This window comes from Physella acuta, unplaced genomic scaffold (assembly GCF_028476545.2).
Source record: "Physella acuta isolate Inbredline_101_S28 unplaced genomic scaffold, ASM2847654v3 ptg000494l, whole genome shotgun sequence".
Lineage (NCBI taxonomy): Eukaryota > Metazoa > Mollusca > Gastropoda > Physidae > Physella > Physella acuta.
This window is the reverse complement of record NW_026732013.1, coordinates 704557-720012: the sequence shown is the minus strand read 5'-3', so window position 1 is coordinate 720012 and position 15456 is coordinate 704557. Positions and strand designations below refer to the sequence as shown.

General features: G+C 33.9%; 2 protein-coding genes across 2 annotated transcripts; both read right to left on the bottom strand.

Moving 5' to 3' along the window:
• Window positions 1-5875: 5875 nt before the first annotated feature.
• On the bottom strand, window positions 5876-8381 carry LOC131944522 (mitochondrial import inner membrane translocase subunit Tim9-like). Its single transcript, XM_059305199.1, has 5 exons — window positions 8336-8381; window positions 7589-7673; window positions 7173-7244; window positions 6532-6627; window positions 5876-6302 (listed from the first exon to the last, which is right to left on the bottom strand). Exons 3-5 carry the CDS (start codon window positions 7236-7238, stop codon window positions 6177-6179), a joined length of 288 nt encoding a protein of 95 aa, XP_059161182.1. The 5' UTR covers window positions 7239-7244; window positions 7589-7673; window positions 8336-8381; the 3' UTR covers window positions 5876-6176.
• A 2885-nt stretch (window positions 8382-11266) lies between these two features.
• LOC131944459 (ribosome biogenesis protein NOP53) lies at window positions 11267-15235 on the bottom strand. Its single transcript, XM_059305083.1, has 14 exons — window positions 15058-15235; window positions 14351-14424; window positions 14171-14258; window positions 13888-14072; window positions 13737-13771; window positions 13529-13609; window positions 13326-13436; window positions 12940-13098; window positions 12683-12738; window positions 12470-12589; window positions 12029-12095; window positions 11827-11903; window positions 11572-11631; window positions 11267-11308 (listed from the first exon to the last, which is right to left on the bottom strand). The coding sequence occupies exons 1-14, from the start codon at window positions 15195-15197 to the stop codon at window positions 11302-11304; spliced, it is 1260 nt and encodes a 419-aa protein (XP_059161066.1). The 5' UTR covers window positions 15198-15235; the 3' UTR covers window positions 11267-11301.
• Between the last annotated feature and the right edge of the window lie 221 nt (window positions 15236-15456).

The window sequence follows — 15456 nt, the reverse complement described above, 5'->3', positions numbered from 1 at the left end:
TTTTGTGGCAGTAGATCCTAGGTCTAATCATCATGTAGGGCCTAATAGAAAAAGTAGCCAAAATGTTGATCTCTAGAAATCTATTCATTTTAATTTGTAGGGTCTACATTTTGTGACAAAAGCTATTTATGCTATTATTATGTTTTTTAATGTATTGTTAGAGCATTTGCACGCTGTTAAAAAAATATGTTTTATTAGTATGCAATAGGTGAAACTAGTAAAATGAGCAACCAAACCGATATATCGGATATAGGCTATTAATTATACAACTGGTTATATAAAAACTGCACTAAAACACTCCATTTAACTAGAAAAATAAAGGAACAAATATAAAACGTGTGTGTTCTAAAAGATAGCTCTGAAATAACAACCGCAAACATGATCCACAAGTCGACACAACTGGGTGAAGAGTGAAATAGATCTAACCGTCGATTGATTTCGCCGTCGGAGTCGCGACTCAGACTAGTCGAAATAATCCTCAAAACATGTTAAACCTAACGACAGCTTTATTAAACTTTTAAACAGACGAAATAAGCAAAAAATAGTTTATAGCCGACTTTAAATTTTCAAAACATTTCAAATCTGGAGTATGCTGATTTTTTAAGGTGATCGTGTGTGTGTGTGGGGGGGGGGGGGGGGGGGGGGGCTGGACACAAATTTTCCACTCTACAAAGTGTTATTTTATTTAAATGTTATCATGGGTTGAGTTATCTCTAGATTCTAGAGTGAATTATAAAACATAACAGTGCACAAACTTTATAATCCGTAACATGGAAGTTGGATTATATCTTCTCTATAAAATCGATATAGACTATCATATTTAAGATATACATTCATGAAAACAAAAGGCAGTGCCAGATTAGCTATCTGCCTCACTACAACAGGTCAGCTACAAACCACTCAAACAATGAAGCAACATTGAAATAAATAACTACCGTACACGTGCACACGTTTTTGTATAAAATGGGTCGCGTTTTATGTTCTCGTATACGACGTATAGAGAAAGTCAGTATTGAAATCGTGCAGAAAATCGGTCGAGATTTCCCTGAGTCGGAAAAAAATAGTTTTGTGATTGTGTCTATCTGCCTATGCGTCTATCTGTGAACACGATAACCTGAGTACCGTTTCAGTTATATAGACGAAATTCCATAATTATTATATTAAATTTGCAGTTTTGTATCAAATTTTGAGCGATCCTGGTAACCGGAAGGGTTACTTACTCTATTTCTGGTTTTTCAAAAGCCAATAAACTGAATACGGTTTAAATAAGTTAGGTGGACGAAATTTCACATATAAGTATTGCATTGTATGCGCATGTCTCTTTCATCTTTTGAACGATTTTCGGAATCCGGAAGTTGTATTTTTCTCTATTTTTGTGTTTAATACCATGACTTAAGTACTGTTTCATTCAGATAGAAGAAATTTCATATATAAGTATAAGATCTTATACTTGAATTAAACGGAAGTGGTAATTGACTCTATTTCTGATTTCTAAAATACCGATAACTTGAGTACCGTTTCAGTTAGGTGGACGAAATTTTAAACATCGATGTAATTCTTTTTCTTTTGATTCTTTCGAATTTTGTTTAATTTCCGGTGAATGAAAGTGCTACTTTATGTTATACACACACACACACACACACATATATATATATATATATATATATATATATATATATATATATATATATATATATATATATATATACAGTTGATTTATGACATTCACAATTTTAAATATACCTCCCCCCCCCCCCCCCGACACACACACCCTATTTACGCCACTAGAGGGGGAGCTAACCTATCCTCAAGACGCGAGGAGCATTCAATATCAACACATTTTCCTTCTGTATGCGATTTTTCTCCCACTAGATCTATAAGAACAGATGGCGCACCTTGTAAGTTATTGTTAGATATCACCAACTTGACGGGTACCACTGGTAGTCCTCCTATTCAAATGTCTATGTAACTCTCACACTAAAGAGATAGAATATTAATCCGTGGCCATTGAATCAGTTCACGGAATACGCATTGACTGAGACCCCATAAGCTTATATCTACTTGATAAGTTACTGTGTTCGTGTTGTTAGATCTACTGTAGATGATACAGATGACATCTTACAGACAATACAGCTTATACTAATGATGTGCGGTGTGACTGTTAGAGTTGACTGGTTGCCGTATCTACTAGACATGATGTGTCTTCGTGACAATTCTTTAAAACGAGCCGGCCCGCGGCATAACATACGCCGCTATTTAGTTGTTGTTTTTCTACTTTTCAGTAATTCAAAATTTGTGAATTCGACAGTACCAATGCTGCCACTGAAAATATTTCTTTAAAACACTATAAGTAGCACGTTAAGGACCATAACCCCCACCCCTTTCCTCCCCCCCCCCCCCTACGTTTAAAATCGTTGGCTCTGCTTGTAAACATTTAGAGTGAACACAGCTCACTAAAACCATGTAGGGGTGGGGAGGTAGGGAGCGCGTTTACAGCTTGTTTTCTAGCGGCTCCCAGAAGAGAATTATATATATAGATGATAATCTAAAACACTTTTCTTCTAAACGCTAGAATAAAAAGGCATTTTAATTAAGCATAGAAAATACGAAACCAAATACACTGTAATGAAGAAGATAGTGGACGTTGAAATATCTTTTGTCCATCCCCTTGTCGCCCAAGGAGGAGAACAAATAGCAAATATATCACGTTGAGCAGATGGTTCCTTCTTGGCCTTTTGAGCATAATATTATCGTGTGACTTGTCCTTACATTTATTTCCCTATGATTGTTTGAAGGTCGATGTTATTACAATCAGCTCAGCGTTGTTGCCGTTCAGGAGATGTTATGTCAGTGTGTGGGAAGTGATTAGTATCATAGCACGGCTTAGCATAGTGATTTATAATTCATGGATGGGCCTGGGTCAATAAATTATTGGTCAACAAAAAATCGTCTTCAGTGTTATCTTATTAGTTAGGCGATCTTTTTACGAGTCGTCTACTGTTTTGTGGTCACTTGTACAATGATGTTGAAGGATTTGACTTTAAAAACTGGTGTTACATAAGTTTCGCTCTGGGTAAGCGATAAAAAATGTTCCAGATCTGCTGCCCTGCAATTTGCCTGTTGTCTTTTGAAATGAAAGATAACTCTTGAATAAAACTCCGAAAGGGGCGTTAACCCCCCCCCCCCCCCTTTTCGACTACGCCTCCGATTGTAGAGATGATTTTTTTTTTACTCGCACAAAATGTGCGGGCCTCGTTGTTGTAATTTTTTTCGTTGTTGTTTTCTGGCATGAAAAGTTAGTTATCTATTTATTATTCAACATCTGTAGCAAAAAAAAAAAAGTGTTTGAACACCCGCCCTCCATGAAACATACCAACGACGCAGAAGCCATTGGTTGCATCAACATAATACAGACATAAACTAGGGAATATATACTGACAGTTTATACTGTGTACATGCACACAACTGGTGCACCTTATGTTCCACTGTATTCATACATTTGTATGTGAATATTTAAAGATATTCTAAAGATATGCCTACACCTTATGTTTCACTGTATTTATACATTTTTATGTGAATATTTAAAGATATTCTAAAGATATGCCTACGCATTAAACCGGCCAAAATATGTGTCGTCAATAGGATTAGCGGCTTGGCACGCTGCGTGAATATTTCTCATTTCTTTGTTATTGCCTGTGACTTTTCAGTAAGTTATCAATTGAATATTGGCTTCAGTAGGCTGAGAAAGTATTGGATCGCAAACTGAATGACTGGACAAACGACAGTCCTCCTCGTCTCGTATGTATCATGCAGAGGCGTAGGTTGGGGGGGGGCGCCTCGTGCGCCGACCCGACCCTATAAAATTTAGGCCACTAGCTGTACTAGACGAAATAAAACTGGTACACTGCTGGTTTAAAAAAATGTATTTTTGTATTTCAGTTACAGAATATCCTTATGATCTGCTCACCCGCAGAGCAGTTTTGATGCCACCATCAGACACGATTGTAGTACATTTCATCTGGTGCCTAGCCTATGATGCACCACATCTTCTACCAGAATAGCCACTAAAATTCCTTGAGCGTTTTGCAATGAGTCGCTCATACCAAGTGGATTCCACGTGGACTGTATGTCTGTCAGATTGTAAGTTGTCATCCACTCTTGCACAATACAGGGTAAATTAAATTAAAAAGTTTTTTTCTTCTTCTCAATGGCTATTCAAGTAACAATAATTTGTAAAATCTTTCCTTTTACTCGTCAATACGTTTACACGAGTCTGTAGCGAGCCGCCTTGAACTCAATAACTACACCAACGTCTATCTTTGAGGCATGTCTTGTCTTGGTCCCTGTACCACCATAGCTTCTTCCATAGTCAACCCCCCCCCCCCCCCCGTAACGAAATGGAATTTATATAGAAAATATATACTTTTAACAGTGTCCGCCCCCATCCCCCCCCCCCTTCCGGAGAAAAAAGTCTGGATGAAACACTGCTAACAGCTATATCATGTGATCATCATGAGCTGCACTCATCAAAATGTGAATTCAGCCTTGAATGAATCTGTGTATGCTTGACATATCAGCCTTTCTGATACTTATACTTTAGCACTTCCAAGATGTGTAGGCCTGTGAGCTAATGTCACTGGTGTTCACGGTAAAATTTGACTGATTCTGCCATTGTTTGATCTGGTGACTTGAAGCTGTAAATTTAAATCATAGCGTGCACAATAGAGCTTACACCTTCAATTAAAACCACAAGGTAATTCAACTATTGTTCTGGGAAGTTGACTTTACTACAAGTATGTGAGTTTGGGTTTTGATAAGGAGATGTTAAGATGAACAGGGTGTTGAAGGAAGATCTGGAGTGACTGCTGAGAGTGGAGCCACATTAGATGTTGGGCCCTGTAGTGGTTTCTGCTTCATTTCCTGTAGTCAAACAACATTAATATTGGCCATTTTTTATCAGGTCCTTTCAAAGATAAGACAAACTAACTCAGTTCAAAATCACATTATTTTATTCAAACTAAAAACACATTTTGTTCAAGACTGATACAAAACTACAAGTTAAGCTTAACATCACATTTTTCTCTCTCCAGACTTACAATTTACAGCTTCCATCAGAACTCTAGTCAACCATGGAATGAACTGGGGTGAGATTTACTGATCATACAATACCATCCATCATGTGTGTAACTAATTAATTCAACACCTTATATTGGACATCAGTCTATTATTTGTCACTACAAGAATTTTATTCAAAATTACAAGGCTTTAAATGTCCTGAAAATTAGAAAATAAACGTAAATGTTCTTTAGCTAAAGTATTATTAGTGTTGTTGGCTATAGAAACCTTTTCAAAAACATATTACTATAGCTACATTGCATTTATTTTATTTCCTCTCTTGAGTACTTAGATTTTGTAAAGATACAAGTAGAAACTTAATTTAAAATGTATTACCAACTGCTTTAATGTCAAATTTTATTAAAGAAAACACCTTACACATATAGTTTAATTGTATTATCTACCCCTTAGTGATAAAAATATATATAAACATTCATGTGGATCCCAGCTCACCTGACTGATAAGCTAGAACCTAGTTATCTCCCCTTTTGTAAATGAATATGTCATTTAATTTTCAATTTAAAAAAATATTTTCTTGTTTTCACATCAGAAATAAATGTATCTGGACATAGTGACCTAAGTAACAGTTTATACAAACATCAAATTTATATCATATTAGCAATTTAAGTTTTATTTTAGCATTAATTTAACCTTTGAATTTAAAATAACTGTAAATATAGAATCTAGGATTGGCACTTTCTTGTCAACGCTCTCAAATTATGGACTGTCTAAAAGTAAAACAAAATGATTAAAACCAAGATGATGAATAAAATCTTATTTAATACTTTTTAAAGCTTGCTGCACAAGATACTAACCAAGAGATGAAGCTAACACCCACAACAAACAAGATCACATTGTTCATTTATTTATTTCACACTGCTATCTCCCGTCTCTTGCCACAGCACATTTGTATGCTACATCATAGTTTTAATTGATAAAAAAACAACATTTTCATATTCAAATTCTCCTCACTTACACTAATTTTATAAAAGCTGGAACATACTCGTATTGTTTGCTACCAATCATACAAATATTGATAAACATCCAGACTAAAGGAAATATTAACTAGCTTTTTGTGCTGCTGCTGCCAAGGCGTCGCTACTTGTTAACTGGTGCTCCTGGAACCTCTGGGATATTCTGTTGGTCATCTTCATGTATTTCTCTAAACAATTCAAAGCACAGGTACTCTGAAACAGATCAAAATATGCTTTTTTTAATTTGCCTCAACACCCCAAGAAAACAGGCATAGGGACCAGTAAATAATGAGATCAACAGAAAATCCAAACTTGAGAGATACAGGAAAGCTCTTCTTTAGAGGGAAGTAACCAAAGATACAAGCCTCAAATCACATAGACAAAAACTACATGTTATGTTTTTAATTAAGACAGTTAAATATAAATAAACGAATCAACCAACCTCTGCATTTATCACACGTCTCGTAGTAAAATCATGAACACAAGCCATAAAACACTGTTCTGTTATTTTGTTGTACTGGCTTAAAAATTCTCTGAACTGCAAGAAAAAGTGACAATCTAATGAGTTTTTAAGTACAAAATATAAAACAACTCTTTAAGCCCAGACTTTTAACATTCATTTAATTATCTAAAAGCTGCATAATCTTGGTTACAAGAGGTAAAATAAATTCTGCTAATTTTACATTAACAAATGCATTTTTAAAGGCATTGCCCAGAGAATTTTTATACCGGTGTCTGACAATGGAATCTTCTTTAAAAAAGGGGGTGTTTGGGTTACTGGTAGTTAACTAAATACACACATGGCTGGCTAATGTCAATGCTAACCCTGACCCTAACCCCAACCCTGGTCCTAACATATGCCTAACCCTAATTTCTAACCATAAAATTAGTCAAGAATACAATACTACTAACAACCCAACAAATACAATACTACTAACAACCCAACACACCTATTTTATGAAAGAGTGTATTATCGGACATCGGTATCTAAAATTATCCGCATTGCCAACTATTGTTATGATCTTAGCTGCTGCTTCAATAGCTTAACTATAACTCATAAGGAAACTTGTAAAAGAGAAATACCTGGGAACCTGTAGACATGGCATCCACTTGCATCTGAGGGGGTAGAGCTGATTGTTGAGCAGCCATTGTTATCTTTAAATAGTAAGCAGTTATGAGTATTAAAATTTCAAATCATGGCAGTAGATATAAAAAAGTTATAGCATTCCCTGTTTTTTTTTTTCGTTGTCCTGTTAAACGGGGGGGGGGGGGGGGGGGGGGATGACTAATGCAATATCTGTTAACTAGGTCCTACTTACTAATGACTTGGGCTATTATGATATTACCCTAATGTTTAAAAAAAAACAACCACTGAATTTTCTTGGCTTTATTTAACCGGACAAAAAACAAAAAAAAAAAAGCATTAAATATTGAAATTAGATCTATACTCTATAACTCCATAGGCATACTCATACTGAAATTATTTTTTTTAAACTTACCTTAGGCTGGCTTAGTGCTTATACAATGTCAACTAACTCAAATAGTGTTTTCTATCGATTTCCACCCAGTATCACAAGAAATCAGCTGAAAATAGATGATTATAAATTATTATTAGTTGTTTGTTATTAAATATTTAAGAATTAAGAGGGAAAAAAACTGAAATTATAAGTTAGGCCTAGGATCTAGATCTCTAGATCTAAATTTCCAAATCTAGTAGGGCCTAACAGTTTTGAAAATATTTTCTTCTTTTTCATTCTTAATTTTTAGTAATTTTAGTGTTGGAAGGGATCAAACTCGAGACTTTTCGATTTAGCAACCATGAGCTTTTTTAGTTAGGCCTATTTCACATTTAAAGTCATTTTGAGGAGGATTTATTTTATGTTTTGAAAAATACAAAAATAACCCTATTTAATATCTATTTAAGATTAAGGAGTCACCTGTTTTTTTACATTACTAGAATCTAGATCTAGAAAATCTAGATCTAGATCTAGAAATTATAATCTAGTCGCGGGCGATTTTAATTTTACGTACCTAAAATGGTAGATTACTTAGATCTCTACTACTACTAGATCTACTATTCTCTACTCTTAGTGTACTGACTGGCACTGGTGTAGTGTAACCGTCACAGTACTCGTACTACTACTACTGTGAGACTGCACTGTGTACTGTAGTGTACTGTGTGTGTAGTCAACTGTACTGTAGTCAGTGTCAGTTCTAATCTTAACTTTCTTTTAAAATCTTTTTACCTGCACATAATTAATAGGCTGAGAAGGATCTAAATTAACGTAGATTGGTAATCCCTTAGTTTAGCGTCGGTTATTATTCCGGAATCGTATAGCAGTAAAAAACAGTAAAACAATAACAAAGTCTGTCACACACTTCCGGAATTCACCGGAAGTACCGTAAACCATACTTTATTTGGCGTCTTCTTTTATTTTTAAACAGAATGTTTAAAATTTGGATAGATTTATTTTTGTAATCATTTTTACATTTTGTAATCATTTTTACTATTTTCGTAATCTAGATTTTTTTACTTGGCCTAGCAGCTAGATATCTAGCTAGATCTAGATTTAATTAATTAATGGTCGCAAATCCGCTGCAAGCCAAAAACATTAAATTATTACATTTGATACATTATTTATATTTATATATGTTTTTATTTTTAGAACTACTAATTTAAATCTACTATTATATTTATTCTTGTTTCCTTTTGTCGATTAAACTTAAAAAATTAAAACATTAATTTACTACAATCGACTTTCAATTTAATTATATTTCAATGGTCAAATAAACCATGGTTTACCGTAACTCTAATTACCGAAACTCAACAAACATTACCCGATAATTTCCGACGCTAAACTAAGGGATTACCCGTAGATTTATATTTCAATAGTGGAGAAAACGCAGTAGATCTACTACTGGTAAAATCACGATATAGCAGACTTGCAGAGGTCAAACTGAAAACACTCAGTGTTTACAAATTTTGAACCCACATGGAAATCTGGATTGTTAGAAGTATCAAGATTATACCTTCGACCGCAAACAACCGTAAAATAGCGAATGACATTGAATGTAATAAATTGAATGTAATAAATTCGCAAGATGGTCGATAGTCTCTAGATTCTATATTCGTGGTATGTCTACTTTACCCGAAGAAAGTCTACTGCCCCCAAACAAAATGGAATTTATGTAGAGAATATATACTTTTAACAGTGTCCGCCCCCCCCCCCGAAAATTTCAAGTGCACCCCTACCCCCGGAAGAAAAATGTCTTAAGGAACTGGCCTAATTAATTACTCTCTAGGGGTCATCCATAAATGACGTCACACTGTTAGAAAACGAATTTTAGACGTTATTTCGCGTTTTAGATAACTGTTTTAATAAATTGTAAGAGTTTAGAAAAGATTTTGGAAAAATATCGATGTTTTGAAAAAATTCAACTGCAATTTTGATGGGGGTTGTAGGTTGAGGTGTGACGTCATTTTAGGGGGGGGTCTGGCTTTTTGTGACGAAATGTGACGGAGGAGAGGGGGGAGGTAAAAATCGTCAAAAAAGCGTGACGTCATTTATGGATGACCCCTTGATGGATGGCACCTAACCTACATTGGTAGCCTACATTCTCTTTACAAAAGGGTTCATTCATGAATAACCTATAGATTTTATTTATAGGACTTTAACCTGTCTCTCCTCACCATCGCCACAAAAAGTGAGACTACAACTTAAATGACTTCTCACTAAGTCTATTTCCACCCACCCGCCTAGGGGTCATCAATAAATGACGTCACACTTTTTTGACGATTTTTTAACCCCGCCCCCCCCCCCCCCCCGGTCACAAAAAGCCAGACACCCCCGCCCCCTAAAATGAAGTCACACCTCAAAATTGCTGTTGAATTTTTCTTAAAACATCGATATTTTTCCAAAATCTTGTCAGAGCTGTCAACATAGAGTATTTTGATCAATTCCTGTTACAATTTATTTAAAACCGTTTTCTAAAACGCGAAATAACTGCTAACACTCGTTTTCTAACATTGCTTTTTTATAATGCAAAAAAAATGTGACGTCACACCATCTGAACCCCCCCCCCCCCCCCTCACAAAATTACGGGACCCCCCTCCCCCCTCCGAGTGTGATGTCATTTATAAACGACCCCAAAATATATTTTTTTAAACGAAGTTTTCTAATAAAATTAATTGAGGTGTGTCAACATCAGGTAGCCTACAGTGGTCTGCTTTTTTTAAATTTACAATTTAGTCTTACAAAAATACATAATGGTTTAAGAGTTAATTTTTAAATCGCGAACGTTTGACGTATACTCTGTGACAAGGCAGCTTCCTCTACTTCATTGTAGATTATGGACGTCCTAGCGTTTAAGACACTGCAACCACACTTCACCGTTGTATTCGGCCACTGATATCAGGAACATTTCTGACACATCAGTTCGCTTTGGTACCTCTAATAAATCTTTGTTGTTTTCTATTTCATGACTCGTGATTTGAATAGTTCCAAAAAAAATTGTTTAGTTTTTGCGACCTTGAGTTCTGGTGGCCTTGGCCAATTGTGTACATACATAGTAATAAGTGTCCTATCTTCCCTTTAGTATCGGAAATTGCCCCCGCTATGTAGGTAGGCAAAATGGTGTTAAAGGGGGCATAACTGTAACTTATCGTAAGAGAATTGGTATTTGGATGGGGGGGGGGGGGGGGGGGGAAAGAGAGATGTTTCCATGTGGGGACGTCCAGCAACACCCTATATCATTCTACCATTCAGACTGCAGATCTCTTATAACTTCTCGACCATGAGTTGACAGTCTTAATTTTAAGTACAGTACTGTATGTAGCGTTTATTTTTTTGTGATAGGATGTTATGAACAGGGATGTAAAATAAATTCACAATTGTTTGTTAGCTACACAATTGACATCTTAACATCAATCACAGGAGGTAAAGTGGATACCTAGGCTGAAGAGTTAGAAAATTTCACATTTTCTGCCATCACTATATTAAGGCACAAATACCTGCCATCATTGCTCAGACAACAACAAAAAAAAAAAGAAAGAAAAAAAAAATTCTGTTTGACAGCAAAATTGGCATTGTACTCAAGGCAGAGTGCTGATTAGCAGTTGCACTGTTTCAAATCTTAACAAATTGAAATAACAAATAAACATATTTTGTTTTTTAACATAATACTTTATTTACACAAAGTAGAAATATGAAGATCATAATCTGAAAAAAAAAAAGTAAAAAACTGAATTTTAGTATTGCAATTAATAAAAATATATCAGCTTTTAAGTGAATGCACTATTCGTTTAATAGTACTGAAGTAATAGTAGAGAAAAAACAAACTACCTGTAAACCTAATTATATTCTTAAAATTTAGTAACTATGTTATCTTTATAAAACATTTTTTTAAATGTTTAGCTGTGAAATAAACAGACCAAAAAAATAAAAACCCTAAAGACAACATTTGAACAGTAAATTGCACTTACTTAACAGCTTTGTGACCTTTTTTCTCCACCTTCTTAGGCTTGAACTTCTTTTTCATCCTCCTAAAAAGAGATATAAGTGTTAAAGTATTTCACCCAGCATTCTCCAAAATTATTTATTAACTGTAACAATGAAACTATCAGTTATTAAACATAGGAGGCAAATATTAATGCTCAATCACATGCACTTCATCAGATGTCTAGTAAGTGTTCACCTCAAATTGACATAGTCCACTAAACAACAGATATGCTACTTACTTTTGTCTCATTCTTGGTTCAATTATATTTCTCCTCTGTAAACTTTTGTATACATCATGAAGAATATGTCCTTCAGGCTGAAAAAGTTACCCCTTATAACATATTTGTTTATTAAAGATATATTTTAAAATTAAACTTACATTATTATTTAGGAAAAGGGTCTATAAATATAAAAGATTAAATGTTGTAAATGAAATATTACTTTGACTTCTCGTAAAGATGCCACAAGCTCTTCAGACAGTTTCAAATCAAGATCAGCATCCTCATACTTGTAATGGGTTAAGGCAATTTTTAAAATATTGAAAATTAACTAGACAAAAATTCAATAAATTGGTTTAAAAATAAATAATTCTCAGTTCAAGTACTTCAGCATATCATTTTTTAAATCTTTTAAAATTATTTTTGAAGCGAAGTAGGGTAACTTTTTAATAAACTGACAAGAGAACAGAAACCTAGCTTTACTAAAATATACAACTTATAGAAGTTGTCTGAAAACATTCAATTTGCTTGAAACTCCATTTTAATAAAAGTTCTTTTTATACAGAAGTTTAATAAATTGTAATCTGAGCTGTTCTAAATAACAATCTTGAGAAATAAAAAAGTATTTGAAAAAAACATTGTTTGCATGAATAGCAAAGGATATCTTATTTTGCCAAGTCTTTTAGTCTTAAACTTTTCCAATTCTTTTTCCTTTAATTTAATGGCTTCTTTTTCTTTTCTTAATCTTTCTGCTTTGTTGATTTCAGACTTAATAGTTGGTATTCTGGAAGACAAAATAAATATAAAAATTGAAGATATCACAATAACGCTACATTTTTCCAGCATACAACAATAAAAATATGAGCAAATGCTATACCTTAACACCATCCGCTCCTTTTGCTTTAATTCATCTTCCTTGGCCTTCAGTTTCATCTGAATGAAAATAAGACCATAAAACTAATTACATATGCAGTAAATAAATATGTTCCTTATTTTAAATGCATTAACTTAGCATCTCTCTTTTTAAATGAAAATAATTACATTTCTGTCCAAAACAAACTATTTGTCTGAAAAAACATGTCTGGCTGCTCAGATGTAGACTTCCAAGAAAACATTAGAACAAGTTGACTCTACCTTTTCTTTCTCTTCCTTCTCTATTCTTTTTTGCCTCTTTGTTTTTCTGTCTTCTCTTCTAACAGGAGGGTTTTTAGGTATGTTGTCATTCTCAGCCTCCTCGTCTTCATCATCAGATTCATCAACAAGCCCAGCTGACATTTCAAGGAGATAAGTGTTCTAAACAAAAAGATTTAGAGATTCATAACATTTTTACTCTGTAATATTTTGATCTTATGTTTTATGAAAAACACAAAGCATTAAAAATAGAAAAAACATTATGCTTATCAGAATATTTATGCAAAATGTAGTGTCTTTATCAAGATTTTCAATACTCGAAGTAGTTTTATTACATTAAGCTTAATAATATAAAAATCTCTATATTAAAGAATTTCTTAGTTGCTTACTTGATCTGGAGCGTCACGCTGTGATGGAAACTTTGCATCAAGCGAGTTAAAAATCTTCTTTTCTTTCTTTATTCTGTTTAATTCTTTTATATGGGCTTGAAGGAGTAAATCCTACAATACAGAAGCATCAAAATGAAAACTTTACACAAAAAAATATCATTGGTTGATTATATATAATTAGAAATAGGACTATAAAGTTGTACCTGATGCTCATCATATGCAGGATTTACAGAAGTACCTGGATGTGGAACAGGTGTTGCGGGTAATGCACTTATCTTCCTTTTCTGTAGGAGCAATAAAAATAAAGCAAATATTATAAGAGGAATATAAAAAGGAAATGCGAACTAACGACACGCACCTTAATAAAGCTATTTTTTGGTAGAACATGTGATAGTAAATTATAGGATCTACCTTTGGTTTTGGTGCTTTAAGGTCATCAGTATCATCTGGGAGGATGAAAGAAGAGAAACAAAATTAAATTATTTTTCTAAAGTAAAAGAAACATGAATGAATATATAATTTCAGGTGATTTAAATTTTCAATAAGGAAGTAAACTTTTTACCTGACCACAAAACCTCATCAACAACAGGGAGCTGTTTTTTGTGCTCTCTTTTAATTAGCTTTTCTACTATGTATTTCTGACGTTGGCTTTCAGCATTTAGTCTAACCAGAGATGTTGACCTTTCTCTTAACCTATTTAGAATTCGCTCACTTCTTTTGCCTTTTTTAAAAGTTACTTGATCTGGCCTGGATAAAAAAAAAATTAGTTGTTTTATTAATAATAATTTAATAACAAAATAAAACTAAGTACGCCCCAATCACATGTGTTTGAAAAAAGAACTTACTTTCTAACCAGTTTACTGTGTGGGTCTGGCTGCAGAAGGGCAAGACATTTCAAAGGTTTTTCTCGAAGACTTCTCTTGGAAAGGGATTCTGCAAATTAGTATTCAAAAGTCATAATTTCCACAAAAGAAAGAGAAACATTCAAATATGAGTCTGTTTCTAAATGAGTGCAGGCAACTTACTTGCAGTGGAGTCCTTCTGTGTACTTTTGTCCAAAACAAACAAAGTGTCATCTGCCTTTTCTGATACCAAACCACTAAAATATTTTATAAAAAGAGTAAGGAAATTATAGCACTTAAAATGCATCTGATAATATGAATCTAATATAGAAAGTTAATCCAAAGTGGTAAACAATTAAAACTTCCATTTTTCTGAATATTCAACTAATATAGCCCATGATAAAAAACTTTATGTCTATAAAGAATTCTGCAAGTGCTGGAATGGTGTAACAGTTGTCTGTCAATTAATCTTCTTCACTCTTGGTACCTTCATTAGTTGTTTGACATAAAAATGTGTTAACTTTTACAGTAGATCAATAATTAATCAATAATTAAAAGGCCGATGCTAGCCGGAATGGAGAGAAACTACGACTTGCCTTCGCGGCGGTGTTTTCGATGGTACTGCGCATGCGTGTGTTTACAACCGCAGAACCCTAACACCAACCCTAATCCTATCCCTAACCCTTATCCTATCGCTAACCCTATCCCTAATCCCATCAAATGTAGTGCCTGGTTGGTTAGATATTCAGATTTAGAGTGAATTTAGTGTTTATTGATTAATTAGGCCTGTCTCAAGTCTAAAATTAAAATAATTCTAAAAAAAAACAAATGCCTGCGTGCGTGATGTGATCACTCAATAAAATATGTTTTTTTTTAAAAATCAATCCTACCCTGTCCGAATTTGTCTTCTTTCGTCTTCTAAATACTCCTCGATGTCGTCGACATTTACTGCTCTCCATGATTTCTTTTTATTCTTTCCAAGCTTGCGCTTTTTTGATAATTTAGGAGCATTGTGCATGTTGTGTGCCATTTCGTGTAGTGCAAATACCACAAATCTAGATAACTAGATCTAGATCTAGCTAGATTCAACAAATGAAATTTAAAACGTTTTCAAATAGGCATATTAATAAAGACAATAACACACGTAATATGTTTAACATAGTGATTTTTTTTAGATCTGCGTTGTTTGTGCATACTCTCAATATAAGTCTAAATCTACGTTGAAAATTTTCTTACTTCAAATTAAATGAAAGAAGAAAACTGTAGCGAATACAAATTTTAGTTTCGGT

Excerpts from the sequence above, each read along its gene's own strand:
- LOC131944522 (XM_059305199.1), bottom strand. The coding sequence starts at position 7,238 with ATGGCTGCTCAACAATCAGCTCTACCCCCTCAGATGCAAGTGGATGCC. Across the intron at positions 6,628-7,172 it reads CCATGTCTACAGGTTCCCAG|TTCAGAGAATTTTTAAGCCA; the intron begins GTATTTCTCTTT and ends TTTTTCTTGCAG. Across the intron at positions 6,303-6,531 it reads GACGTGTGATAAATGCAGAG|AGTACCTGTGCTTTGAATTG; the intron begins GTTGGTTGATTC and ends GATCTGTTTCAG.
- LOC131944459 (XM_059305083.1), bottom strand. The coding sequence starts at position 15,197 with ATGGCACACAACATGCACAATGCTCCTAAATTATCAAAAAAGCGCAAG. Across the intron at positions 12,739-12,939 it reads AGAAGGAAGAGAAAGAAAAG|ATGAAACTGAAGGCCAAGGA; the intron begins GTAGAGTCAACT and ends ATTTTCATTCAG. Across the intron at positions 12,590-12,682 it reads AAGGAGCGGATGGTGTTAAG|AATACCAACTATTAAGTCTG; the intron begins GTATAGCATTTG and ends TTTGTCTTCCAG.